We start from the raw sequence: 14,387 nt of genomic DNA on the forward strand, positions 1-14,387 counted from the left end.
CTAATAGATACATTCTGCAGTGATAACAGGCCCGCTGACAGCAATTACGGGCCCCAGGGCTGGGCCTGGGGCAGAAGTGACGAATCTGTCACTTCTGGGACCGCCTGTCACTTCCAGGACTGACGAACTGGCCAGTCGCGCAAAGCACGGGGCCTGGAGCAGTCGTGTGTGCCTAGGAGCCGTGCAGCCCGCACACGTGATTTAAAAGGGCCCGGGCCCTTGGGCAATTGCCCCACTTGCACCCCTTGTAGGTGGGCCAGAGTGACAATATCTCTTGTTATCTGTGTGTTCCTTTATGTCTACTAGTAATAAAGCTAACCTCCCACCACAGGGCCTTTCTTTTCCTAATGTTCACTTTATCTTAAATACATACATAGAGTACAATCTCTAACACCTTATCGTACATTTTTTTACTGTAATACTTGTTTTGTACAATCTTTGCATCTTAGTCAGTTTTCCTTTTTTTAAAACCATAGGGATTGGTTTCTCTGAGTTGATTTTTTCCCTGCTATTTCAGAGTTTGACTACAGGTTGTAAACATACTTTAGGGAAATGGAATGTGCAGTGTTTTGCAGCTGACTTCTAAATGCTTTAAGGGTTCTGATTATTAGAGCATAGACTAGGAGAGAGTGGGTATAATTTCAAAGAAATGCAACTGAATCAAGGTCATAAATTTGAAGCAAGACAAAATGATAGAGTACCAATTACAATATCAAAGTTTTTTGAAACAATGGTAGGATAGATGCACCATTTTAAAAAAGTATGTAACAGCAGGCATCTGTGGGGCTACAGTACAATACTTTACTTTATTTGTAAACAAGAAAACACAGATTGCTGACTCTGTGAGGCTTTAGCAGTTTGCTTTAAAGGGTTGAAAAATTACCAAGTGTGCCTTTTAAAATCATAATGCATGTGCTTTTTGTATTTCTGTATCTAAACTACATATGTGTGTATTATTGCTTTATATGTTCCACAGAGTTAAATGCAGCACTTCCACTGTTTCTTTTTCTGTTTTATTCACTACAGGAATACATCGTCTTAAACAGAGCTTGCCTAAAAGGAAGCCAGGACTAATGGCCAAGTCATATGATCCAATAGCCCCTATAGCTGAGGAAATAAGTGAGGGGGCCTGTCTCTTGTGTTTTGATGAATTTCAAGTAAGTAATTAATTAGAGAGAGTTTCCTGGCTTCAATAAAACATTTAAAGTATTGTTTGATCTTTTACCTTAAATATAATACCCTTTGTTGTTAGTATAGTATTCAAGTTACTAGCCCATGGTGAACTGTAGAAGATAAAAGTTCAGAAATAGAAAGAGTTTCCAAGACTGTGAAGAAAATATTTTTCAAAGAGGTGGAAGTTGACTGCTTCAGTCTACTTTGAGTCCCTTTCAGTTATCTGCTCTAATCAACATCATTAAAGCTCACTGTAGAGGACAAATAGAATTTGATGAGATTCTTATGAGCACTTTGGGGAAGAGACTTTCTTTTTATAAGGAGTTTGTACAGTGTCTAGCACAGTGGTACACTGGTCCATGTTTGCCCCCCCGGCATTCCTGAAATTGAAATAACAAAATAATAATTTGACTCATTGAGATCAAGGACATGGGAACAATATATCAAATTAAACCTAAATTCTGTGGCAATGTCCTGAAGACTTTGTGCACTGGGCTATCAATCTGTGGCCATGTCAGATAAATTTTAAAATGGAAGCTTTTATTGAATTAAATAAGAAAATGAATAATAAATTGATAAAATATTCTTTGTTTAACTTACCTTGATTAATTCAGTTTATTCTGTACTACCCCTAAATTCTTAATTTTAATTGTGCCTCACAAATTTATATTGAAAACACACCAACTGCATTATAGAAATTGTCCACAGGGAAGCTGGAGGTTGTGGTAGCTTGAGATGATTGGGGCTTGTTGGCTTCTGAGAAGTTGTGGGAGACAGTCTGGGATAAAGACGTTTGCTGGGTATTACTGCTAAAATGATCAGCAATTAAGTAGTTATCCGTGTTGACATTTAAATTGTCATTAAGTTTTTAAAGTTAATATATCCTGTTGAGATGAATGGAGAAGCTTACACCTTTCAGCCATTGTTTCAGGCAATCTACCGACCTGAGAAGACAACACTTCATCATAGAGCTGTAGAAATGTAGAGCTGAAAGGGACCTCAAGAGCTCATCAAGTCCAGCCCCCCATGCTGAGGCAGGACCAAATAGGCCTAGACCATGCCTTACAGATGTTTCTCCAGAATGTTCTTAAAAGCCTCCAGTGATGGGGATTCCACAACCTCCCTTGGAAGCCTATTCCAGAGCATAACTACAGTTAGAAAATGTTTTCAAATATCTAACCTAAATCTCCCTTGCTGCAGATTAATCCTATTACTTCTTGTCCTACCTTCGGTGGACGCTGAGAACAATTGTTTATTTCCATCAGTTTATAGTCAGTTCATATTGGAATGCTTTTTTATAGCCATTAGTGCTATAAAGTTAATTTTAAAAAAAAATTAAATCTTCTGTTCTAGAGTATAATTTTGCAGCAACAGTGAATTCTTTAGTAAACTGTATGGCTGCAGAATGGACAAGGACATTGCTGTGGTGCAGTGTCATTCATAGGAATGTTTGTTAATAATAAAAAAAATTCTATTTAAGAAAATTTCTTGCATATCTTTTGATAGGTAAAAGCCAGCGCTGGTCTCTTATTAGAACTTGTTTTTTGTCCTAGTGACTGAGGATGAAATGCACATTATTGAATTATGCAAATTAATGAGTAAGTGAACAACTGTGATAAAGGATTCTGTATCACAGAATAACCTTTGTTTGATATTTTGTCAAATATTGTTTTAACTATATGAGTTAGTATGCTAGTTATATACTGTAGTTGAATATTTACAAATAACTAGATGTTATGATATGTCTTTGAGACATGGAGTGAGACTACTGTGTTTTGTTTTGGCTTTTGTGTCAAAACTTGTTGTCTGGCTATACTGAAAGAAGGACAAGAGACACTTGATATGGTTTTAATCCCGTTGCAACTTTATTATTAGATGTCTGGGACTACTCAGCAGATAAAAATGTACAGCGCAGGTAATTCCATGTTCATTCAATATCTACCTGATGGGCTTCCACCAGACCCTTTCTTTTTCCATCCTGGTCCCGCAGCAAACCCTTTGCTGGGACCTTACCATCCCCCTCTTGAACGAGGGTTAAGGTTGGCTATAAGTAAGGGGGTTGGCTCCCTGCTGTACCAGTCATAGGAGCTCCCCCCCGCATTCTGCTCCTTTTTAAACAGTGGTGATGTGGGCGAGCATTTGAGGTCATGTGCACCCCCAGATTTGCTGCTTGGCTTGTACTGAGCATGCTCAGTAACACTGCTGAAACTGGCTACCCTCATTCTGTCATCTGCGCCACCTCTTCCCCCCCCCAATGGGCAGGCACAGGTCGTCTATGTGTTTGAGTCCTTTACCAAGCTATTCATCTGGTCGCTCTATCCCTTCCCTGTGAAGCACCTGCATAGACTTCTGCCCCACACTTGTATAATGAGTTGTGACATCATAGCCTAACTCCCTTCCCTACTCACGATAACAAAGCCCTTCCTGAACCCACTGTGTGGAAGGTGAAAAAAACCCCGCTCCATCTATGCCAATCTGGTGGTGAGGGAAAAATTCCTTCCCAGCCCCCCTAGAAAGGAGCAGCTAGCACGAAGCCCACAGCAGGGCCTGAGCAAACCTGTTATTTTGCCCCCTCAAGGGGAGGCAGGGTGGGTGCTGCTCCACCTGGTCCGGGGAAAAGGGGCTTCTCCTGCCAGACTTGCCCCTTTTGAACTTCCCAGCTCTTCTGGTCCCTGGGGATGAGTCAGTGTCGCCACGCTGACCCACTCCCCCTTTTGCAGCAGCTTCTGATTCTTGCTCCCACTCTTGGCCATAAAGAGCTATTCCCTCTTCCCCAGCAAGTTGGACAATACCCCCCCGACACACACACACACACTCTCTCTCTCTCTCTCTCTCTCTCTCTCTCTCTCTCTCTTAAAGGTGTGGTGTGGTCAATTCTGCAAATTTATGAACTGACCAGGTGGCAGACCTTCGTGTGTTTGTTGTGGTGGTGTTTTTTAAAAAATCCTCAAGTATAATAATAAGGCAACTTGGGTAGAATACTGTTTCCCTAATCTGATTGAACTTTCTCAGAAGACTCTCAAATAATGGCTTTGTTGCCCGTACAGTAGTATAAAATCCTTCAGCTTCTGCAAGCCTGAGATATTCAGCCTTTGGTTTGGGATTTTGTTTTGCTTCTAACTTTGGTTGCTCATTTATGAGTGGAGGTGGCAACTCAGGCAATACTTAAGGACAGCAGGGTGAAATCAAGAAAAAGTTTCAACTTTAGCTATGAATCGCCTGGCTTTTGTAAAGTTTTGAGGAAGATCCTCATGTCAAAATTTTTTTGTGTGTGTAGGTATTGTAAATACAAAGACTTGTGGGGAGGCGGAGGTGTGTGTGTGTGTGTGTGTGTGTGCACCACCATTGATGCAAAAGTGTCAAAAAATACATGATGGCTGATTAGTTGGCTTGTGCAAATACAAGCACACTTTGTAATAGATAAGTAAAATTTTAGTTTAGTGAAAATGTGCCATTTTTTCTCTCTTGCAAAAGACTGGTTGTGTTTTAAAGTTATTTCACAGGCAGAAGAGAAGCTAAAAATCATGTTGCCAGATGGGAGAAGAGTTCATTTGTCTTATTGATTATATGTTATTCCCAATCTCCTCCTTCCATCTAGAAAACACTGCCAGTGCATTTCTACACTCCTTGTCAGGCACAAGGATTTCACCACCACATTACGCTTCCTCAGAGTTTGCTTTAGTTTTTGTACTGCATGCTTGCTTGCTTTTCCCTGTGTTCCTTTGGTAAAAGAAACCACTTGTACCAGGCTTACTCACGTTTTTCCTCTTCCATGTGTTTTAACTCTTGGCTTTGAATGAAGTACTATTTCTGATTCTTAACCTAGTTGTTTGCTGGTAATTTTATATTTACTTCATCCAGTGAGTATGAATAGTATCACAAAACAGAGCTCTGCTACATAATCCAACTACATGCCATGTTGTATTTATACTACTAAGCAATGAGAAGTTTTTGAGTAAACATGATATGCCAGAGATGTACATTTTAAACACTTGGTAAAGGAACCTCTTTGCTAATTCCAGTATTGGATATACTGGTATAAATAACTCTTTTCCCATATGGATACCCACTGCTTGGTTACTCCAGTACTGAGGAGTTTTCTGTTTTCGTTCCACATTTCAAAGGTAGGCTTGGATCCTTCTGGAATTTTTTTTTTCAAGTTGATTGCCTTTTTTTTTCAAGTTGATTGCCTCATCACCATTTTGTCAAGGTAGAAGTACTACCATCATTTTACTGAATAAAATAACGCTTTCCTTTTTCTATCTCCAAGGTGTGGCTGGGAGGGAAACAACAAATTTAGTATTTGAATACTTATGCCAATTTTAGAAATGTATTTATTAATTTGGTACTACTCTGAATTCAGAGATTTCAAAACGATCAAACAGACAGTAGATTGCTGATCATTTGTAGCAAGTCATAGAATATGTAAGCCATGTGCTACTGTATAGGTTTGAATTACTGACAGTGAGTCCCAATTTTCAATTTTCAAATTTGCTAAGGCCTCTCTTTCTGAATATGTCATCTTCCTGCCGAAGTAGTCACAAAGTGATGTGATGACTGGAAGAGCTGTTCAAATGGGGGGAACAAACTCTTAAAGAAAGACACATGTTATCCTTCATTTCCCTAGTTGGTTTCCCCAGCAAAGATGCCAATTGGCAGTCTTCACACAAGACTTGATTCACTCAAATTTAAGCAAATACTAGATTTACAAATACAACTGGAAGAAAAACAAAAGAGGCAGAACAAATATTAACTGTGACATACAGACAAAATTGCTGTCCACAATGACAGCTGAAAAATCCTTTTACTTTAGAAAAGACAATGACAGTGGAAGCAAGTCGTTATTCCTACAGCAGAACCCAGGATCATGCATTGTGGAAATGGACAGAAGTAGTTGTTGAGATTTAGTTGAAATATTGAAGGTTTCCTTTCGATACCTTTTGCATATAGGAGAAAAAGTTAAAGATGTGGTTCTTTGTGGTATAGAGGAGATGAGATTCTGTGACACTGACAGCAGAAAGCAATGAAGATGCCCACTTTTCAGAGACTACCACATGCAGAATTGTTAAAGACAACAGCACTGCTGAAGTTGCTGAGTTCCATTTAACACCTGGCTGAAGCCACATCATAGTGACCCTGGAGTAAATCATTTAGAGCCTGTAGGAGTGGGGGTGAGAAACAACCAGAGAAATACAGAATTAAAATAATGTATTGACTAAGTGACTTAGAAAACTAGTTCAGGATCTATTGACTTATTCTACTTATTATTTCTTAAAGTTCTTATTGAAAGAATTCAGGTATCTTAAAGATGTAATAGTACATGTTGCAAGTACTGTATGGGTGCCATTATACGAATGCCTAAGTTAAGCCTCTGAGCATGCCTTATGAACTAGATGTTTCTGAAAGCTTGATCAGTCTTAATATGAGCTGCTTGTGCACAGATTAATAAATAGTATTCTTCCCAATCTTTTGTCATTAGTGCTTATGATAAATAAAACAACCCATCTTTTTTGCTTCCACATAAATAATATACTCCTTTAATAGATGGCCCTAAATGTAAAATCCTGAGATACATGCCATTTGTAATTATAATTGGTGCTTTTCAGTATCCTAACGGGTGGTTATAAAATCTGGGTTTTATTTTATTTTGTCGAGTGCTGAAATAACTCTATACAAAAGTAATTAGGCTTCTAATTTTGTATTACCTGTGGTAGATAGCAATGGTAATGAAAATAGAATCCCTACTTTTTGGTAAGCAGAATGATCGCGCAGAGATAGTATTTAAATACTATTCAGTATCACTTGGGTTTAAAAAAGAACTACAGTTTAGACAGTTTTTACAAGCCAGCAAAGCTATTAAAAGCCTCTAATAAAAAACTAGGCTCTTATTTTTGTGCTAATACTAATTACTGATAATACATGCTTATGTTTGTCATTCATTATATGGAGCAGTACCAATCAGTGGATGACTGAGTCTCAAGCACTTACACATGTAAATTAACTATTGGATTTTTTTTTCTTTTTTACTTAAGTGAGTCATAATGGAAAGCAGCACTAGGTCATAAAAATCTTTTCTCTTAAATGCTAATGAAATTTCTCCATTCTCTCCATTAGCAGACTCCCCTTATTGGTAATTTGTAGCCTTCTCTTTTGTTCCTGGTTGTAATGAATGCTGGGTACAGAAAAAACTTGAGCTATGAGAACGCTTCAGTTATTGTCTTCTGCTTGCTTACGCTGTAAAATTATCTTTCCCTTCCAAAGCTGTACAAGATCAAAAGAAAATAAATTGGCACCCCAGTACACAAAATGACTCTTGCTTTATTAATTATATAGCTTTCAAAAGTTAATTTATTCTGGTAAGGCAAAAACACTAAAATTCTGTAACATCAAATAATAACTCAGTAACAGGCCTTTATTCATTGCTTTCTTTTACTTCATTGTAAACATTTGCACTGGAGTGTACATAAATGTTATAATTCTCTTCAATCCTCCATTATGGACTCTGCTCCTGCGAAAGTATATTCTGCCACATAAGTGTGTAATTAAAAAAAATACCAAGTTTGTAATAAAATAATATGTATCATAATTTTAAAAAATCCAATGCCTGAGATTTTTTTTCTGATACAATAAAAAAGTCCAAATTCTTTTTAAATTTGAAATTATGTTCTGATTTCTTATCAGAAATAACAGTGGCATTCAAGCAGTTGAAAAGAAGCTTCTGTTTGAGTGTGTAGAAACTAAAAATAACAGGGATCTTAACTTTCAAATTAAATAATGTCAGCACCACTTTCCTTTACATGTCTTGAGTTTTGAAGACAGCTTTGGAAGTTTCTGAAGTTTTAATAATTCAGAAGAGCCTTCAGGAAAATGTACGTCGCTGACCTGTAAGCAGCTATACTCAACAGGTTGTGTGTTCCTCAGCCAATACATGCATACTTTGATAGAAGTATAATAACTGTCCTGAACACACCAGAGGGTTGCTGGATGATGCATGCACTCCATGGAGTGTGTTACTGAACTTATTGTTGAGGAAGAAAAGCAAATGTAAAAAAAATACACCTAAATATTAGTCCTCCCACAAGAATTAAGTGAATGGTTGCTGAAGGATGGATCACAGGGAAGGAGAAAACTGCTTCTGTTAATAAAGCTTTCCCCCATTGTCTCCAAACTAGCTGTCAGGAGCAGAGTCTAAGGCTATGCCTACACTATGGACCTTATGGTGGCACAGCTGTACCGCTGCAGCTGCGCTGCTGAAAGGTCTCCTGTGTAGCTGTTCTATGCCGCTGGGAGAGCGCTCTCCTGCCAGTATAGTTTAACCACCCCCAACGAGTGGTGGTAGCTACGTCGGCGTGAAAGCATCTCCCACCGACACAGCGCGGTCCACACCGGCATTTTTGTCAGTGAAACTGATGTCAGTCAGAGTGTGGTTTTTTTCACACCCCTGACCAACAAAAGTTTTGCCAACAAAAGTGCTAGTGTAGACAAAGCCTGACTCTTTCCTCCTTTCCCCCTTTTTGCCTTGGTTCCCCACAAATTGGTGGATTAAGTGGAGGCTGCAGTGGCTTCAACTACTTAACCCTCAAACCCCCAAACGTTTAAGGCCAGATATACACACAAAACTTTTGCCAGTATAGTAAAGTTGGTTAGGGGTGTGATTTTTTTTTTTTTGGTAGTATAACTGTGCCTACAATAGGGGTTTTGCTGGTATTGTAGGCACAGTTATACTGGCAAAGAAGTGCTTTTATTTGGGGAACGGCACGAGCTATATCAGCAAAAGTACTCTTGCTGGTATAATAGGAGGGTTTGCCAGTATAGCTATACATTTTCTAATGTAGACTAAGGCCTGGTCTGCACTGGGAATTTAAAAATCAACACCTCTGAGAGATGTAGCTACCCTGACCTAAGCTCTGGTATAGACAGCACTAGGTCAATGGGAGAATTCTCCCGTCGACCTAGCTATTGCTTCTCAGGGAGGTGGAATACTTACGCCAGCAGGAGAAGCCCTCCCGTCAATGTAGGTAGTGCCTTCACTGAAGCGCTACACCAGCGGTACAGCTGTGCATTTTACGTGAAGACATGTCCCTAGCTACTGCCTCTCAGGGAGGTAGATTACCTGTGCCAACAGGAGCATTTTAAGTGTAGGCATACCCTAGGCCTAAGGCTCCAATCCTTTAACTGATAACACATAGATGGACTGTTTGGCCTGTGAAAAGCATGGCTTTATGTGGGTATAGCAGTCTACCCATGTGTTATCTATTGCAGGATTGGAGCCCGCAGCTCCAGACCTACAATCCAGATGCACAGAGACCCCCCTTGTGGGATCAGGGCCTAAATTAAGACAAAGTATAACAAGTTGATGTAATGAACAATAGGAGGGAAAATATGAGGAAAACATTCATCGAATTGTCTCGTTAGACTGACCTGCCACTTGGTAAGGCAACTCCCATCCTTTCATGTGCTGTGTATTTATATCTGCTACTGTATTTTCCACTCCATGCATCTGATGAAGTGGGTTCTAGCCCATGAAAGCGTATGCCCAAATAAATGTGTTAGTCCCTAGGGTGCCACAGGACTCCTCGTTGTTTTTTGCTGTTACAGACTAACATGGCTACCACTCTGAAATAGATAACAGTAGTTAAGATGGTTTCGTTATTGGGTACATTGATTTTTTTTATTAGCCTGTGAGATTCTGTAACCCATATATTATACTGTCATATCTAATTTTTCTTCTGTTCAGAAAAGTTTATTACATTTTTCTCCATTCTGACGTATAACATTATGTATGCTGCAAGTCTATAGTATCAGTTTCTAGATACCCTAAGGTTAGTTAAAATTAGCCTTATTAAATAGTTTTGCTAAGAATTTTCATTTTCCTGCTTGTTAATTTTTTTCACTATTAATTGTAGCGCCCAATTTTTTTCATGTTTTTTAAGTGAATGTTTTGTCTGAAGGTTAGAAGAGGCTGACTGTGCTGGAAGTGACTGCAGTGCCTTTTGATTATTCATGGACAGTAATAGAAGGCACTTAAAAAGAACAATGAAATTGCTTATTTTTGTGATGGGCCATCTGTTGAATTGTTTTGTGCAACAATCACACAATAGTATCTATGTCATATCATTCTATTTTCTACAGCAGCTGATTATGTATAGTTGGCTACTTGTCCTTATTTCTGAAGTCCCATGACCATTTAAAGTCACCTCTACCAACCTTTACTAGAAAGGTAATAGAAATGTAAAACAGCTGGTGTGTATTTTCTTTCTTTATCTTCTATTTTTCATGTTGGTTCTAATTAATTAGGCCTCTTTGAAATGTGTAGGTCTGTTTTCTGTGTCTCCCACCTGTAGTTTTATAATAGAAGTTAACATGGACTCATTTAGCAATTGGTAAAGAAATGATGGGGTTCTGTAATAAAGAGCAGGCAAGTTTTAAAAGATTGCCATGCGTTCCCTGCTTATTAATTATCTCCTTTATTTCCCCCTTCCCCTCCCCAAGCAATAATTAGAATCCTTCTCCAGGATTTTACTAACAAGCCATTTTTTTTTCTGACTATGAAACCATTTGCAGATCTATTATGGCAGAAGTTGAAAGCAAGAAAAACAACTGTGTTGTCTTCCACAGGTCACTGACATTGCTGATGCCATGATTCTGAAACAGCTTTTTGAAAATCTGTTCCAAAACGGGGTTGTCGTTGTGGCAACATCCAATAGGCCACCTGAAGGTAAACACAAACATGCTACCAGTATGATAAAAGTACAGTGAAACTAACACATTTCTTATAAAAGCCACTTTACATGTATTCGAATTTAATGGTGATAAAATCTCTAGTTTTAAAAATTTGTGGTATTCTGTCCATGTCATGCAGACTCCTCCTAGTTTTCTCTCATATATGGAAGAAAGGGTTCATCCTGGGTCCTATCCCCCTCCTCTCTCTCCCCCCTCCCAAATATTTTTTTTCTCTGCTTCCACAGCTTCTTTAAGTGATGTTAGTAACCCTTCCTATCTCTACAGTGGGGAGAAAAGCTGAGAAACTGCCTCAGGATTGGGTGGGCTCAAGGACACAGGCAGAGCCTGGCCAGCAGAAGGGAGAGTGAATGAGTAACTGTTTCTTCCCTCCCCATTCTTAGGCTGTGAGCTTGTCTACACTACCGTGCTACCTCAGTGCCGCTGCAGCTACGTCGCCGGGAGAGCATCTCCCGCTGACATTGCGTGGTGTAGACACTGCTTTAAGTCAGTGTAATTTACGTTGCTCACAGAGGTGACTTTTCCACACCTCTGAGTAAGTGATGTAAGTTATGTTGACTTAATCAGTGGTATAGACAAGTCCTATGTCTACAGGGGTGTGATTTCCCCTGTTTTTGAAAACATACTCACACTAGCTCTCATTGTGCTAGCACATGTATAAATAAGGAAGCCGCGGTAGCACTGGTAGCTGCCCTCCTGCTCTCTGTCCTGCCCAGCCCCTTGCAGAGCTTGCAGGCATCCCTCCCTGCCTGAGTTATCCTCAGTCAATTTAGCAAGTGTTCAAAACAAGACCAACAAAAGTGGCAACACAGTTGGGATGCGCAGTCCGCCATGTGCCATCAGGATAGGTGGCACCAGGGTGGGATGGTGCTTGGGGCTGGATCAACTCAGTTAACAAGAAGTTGGAGACTTAACAATCACTTTTTGTTGGAGGGGGGAATATGAGATCCCCAAATCACCTTCTCCTTGAGAGGCAAATTGGATGCTGCTGCAGTTTCAATGTCCCCTGCTGCTGGGGGTGCATTGAAGCAGCATGTAAAATAGACAAAGTAAATATTCTTAAATGAAACTCTAATACGTTCTCAAACAGCATTTTTCTTACTTTGCCGATCTATAAATTTAAATGTTTATAGATTTATTTTTTTGTTGGTTTGCCTGTGTGTATAGGGAAATCAACATGTACCAACATTTAGCGATAAAAATCTAATCCTTATATAATAATCATCTGACATGGTCTGTGTCAGAGGCAGGGGAATTTAGGTGAGCAGTTGTAACAGAATGTCTACATTCTTCTGTTGACCTGCCCAGTTATCAAGTGTTACGACCTTGCAGTCAGATGGAGACTTGTATTAATGAAGTGAAGTAGCACATCATAACTATTGTATGATGATAAAGCTGTAATGGAACTATTCATCCTGTCCCTACAGTTACATAGTTTCCAGAAAAGAGACCTTTTTATTATAGATATAAAATTCTGTTTTACCAGTTATATTTATTAATCTACACTTTATTTCATAAATGTTAAATATGCATTTAATGATAAAATATTTTAATAAATTAAACCTTTTTTCAAAGGTAATGTATTTATCTGTCATATTTTATTGTTTGCCTACAAAGCAAATTGTATTTTCTTGCCTTGAAAAAAATGGTATATGTGATGGGAATTACTAGAAGATGAAGGGAGTAACCTTAATCAACAGAATAAAGACATTACCAACTCTGGCAATTGACATTATTTCTTCGTAGTTTAAATCTTTTTACAAAAAATAAAATCATTAAGATTAAGCCTTTTGTATATTTTGGCCTTATAGTTGCACTGATTGATACATAACGTTTCCAATTCTTTTATGAGCTTATTTTAATACAAAGGTTTTGTATCTCTTCTGCTAAAATCACTTAGTTCTCAGTAGAGATTTAAATCTAATTTCACTGAATCCCTTTTGAGATTTTCTTGGGCTGTTCTGTTTTGTTTTTTTCCCCCTTATTAAGAATGTAATGAATTTCATGCAGCAAAAGAATAGAAATCAATTTCAATTCCCTTTCATTCCTTTATCCGTCTAACAGCATAGAGCTTTATTTGCCAGATTTAAAGACAAGCTGGCATTATTATTAAGGGGCAAGGCTAAGTAGCAAAACTAGTACCAGTTTTCTCTTTCAGACCTCTATAAAAATGGGCTTCAGAGAGCTAACTTTGTACCATTCATCGCTGTGCTGAAGGTAAGGAAAGTCACTTGTTGAATGCTTTCTTTCTTTGCCTGTCATATTGATAATCAAGGGTTTGTACAGGATTACTTCAATCTTACTTCAGGAAAAATGCTTTATTTATTATGGCATTGAAGCAAATTGTAATGGGGGGAACAACTTTTCATCTGTAACATTAATATCTGTATTTAATGGAAAAGCTGAACATGTAACAGGGCAAAATGTTAGCTTCTATAAGTAACATAGTAGAAAATATTTGTTTGGACAGAATTTTATTACAGCTGTGTATGTGCAAGTTGAGACTGTAATATTTCTATAATTGTTATAACAAATGTTGCTGCAATATTTTTTGACGTTTTAGATTTATCATGCTAGCATACTTTTCCCAAGCCAATGGCATTTTCTATAAAGATGTTATCTTAAAATGTAAGCACTCCATCAATGTAGGCTTTGCAACTGAAAAACTACACTAAGTAAAGGAATAGTTACTGGTACTCCTATATTTTCAGTTATATAATACGTAATTTTTTCAAGTTATCACATTGTCTACTTTTGCTTTTCATTTCATCTCTCATTTCTGCTCCCATGCACATGCTTCTTTCTTGCCTTGTCCCCTTCCTTCCCCCCCTCACCCCCCAATATGCTTTCCTTGTGACTTAATCCAGCTGATGAGGGGAGAAAAGGAACCTACTACCAATCTGCTTCATTCTTTCCTCCCTGCTTGTGGACATTTTTATTTTGCTTGTGGCTAGCATGTGGCTGGATTCAACCCCTTATTTCCAAGCTTTCCTTTACTGTGATGTCCATGGACACCTATACAAACAATATAAGAATTAGCACCATGTGATCATCCAGCTCTCTGCAGGCCACCAGCAAATGTGCCATGGAGCACAGTTTGGGAACCATTCTGCTACACCACCACTTTAATTGCTGGGTCTCATTGTTTCTCACTCAGAAAAATAATTGTTTCTCTGGAGTTTCTCTGGAATTCGACTGTCCCTCACTTTTTCAACATTCAAGTCCATCTTACGTTTAAATATATTTTCTCCTATGTAAAGTGGCTTTCTAAGTGGGGATGGTAAAGACTCCAGTACTACATGGCAAGGGGAACTTAAATTCTGTAGGAAGCTCCTTGACATCTGCATACTTTGGTATGACAAACTGGAAATTCTGCAACACCTTCATTTAAATTCAAAATGGAGGTTTTCATTGAGTTAAATATGAATAATGCAGTCAGTTGAGTAACCACTGGGGTTGGTTTGTTTTGATAA

General features: G+C 38.5%; 1 protein-coding gene across 1 annotated transcript in view; it reads left to right on the plus strand.

The window, feature by feature from the left end:
- Nucleotides 1–14,387, plus strand: part of AFG1L (AFG1 like ATPase) — a 136,366-nt gene that overhangs the window by 57,824 nt on the left and 64,155 nt on the right. Inside the window, exons 5-7 of the mRNA XM_084624792.1 lie at nucleotides 1,027–1,157; nucleotides 10,792–10,891; nucleotides 13,073–13,131. Of these exons, the coding sequence (XP_084480918.1) occupies nucleotides 1,027–1,157; nucleotides 10,792–10,891; nucleotides 13,073–13,131 (290 nt within the window). The remainder of the gene's footprint in view (nucleotides 1–1,026; nucleotides 1,158–10,791; nucleotides 10,892–13,072; nucleotides 13,132–14,387) is intronic.

Source organism: Lepidochelys olivacea (genome assembly GCF_965140295.1).
Source record: "Lepidochelys olivacea isolate rLepOli2 genome assembly, chromosome: 3".
NCBI lineage: Eukaryota > Metazoa > Chordata > Testudines > Cheloniidae > Lepidochelys > Lepidochelys olivacea.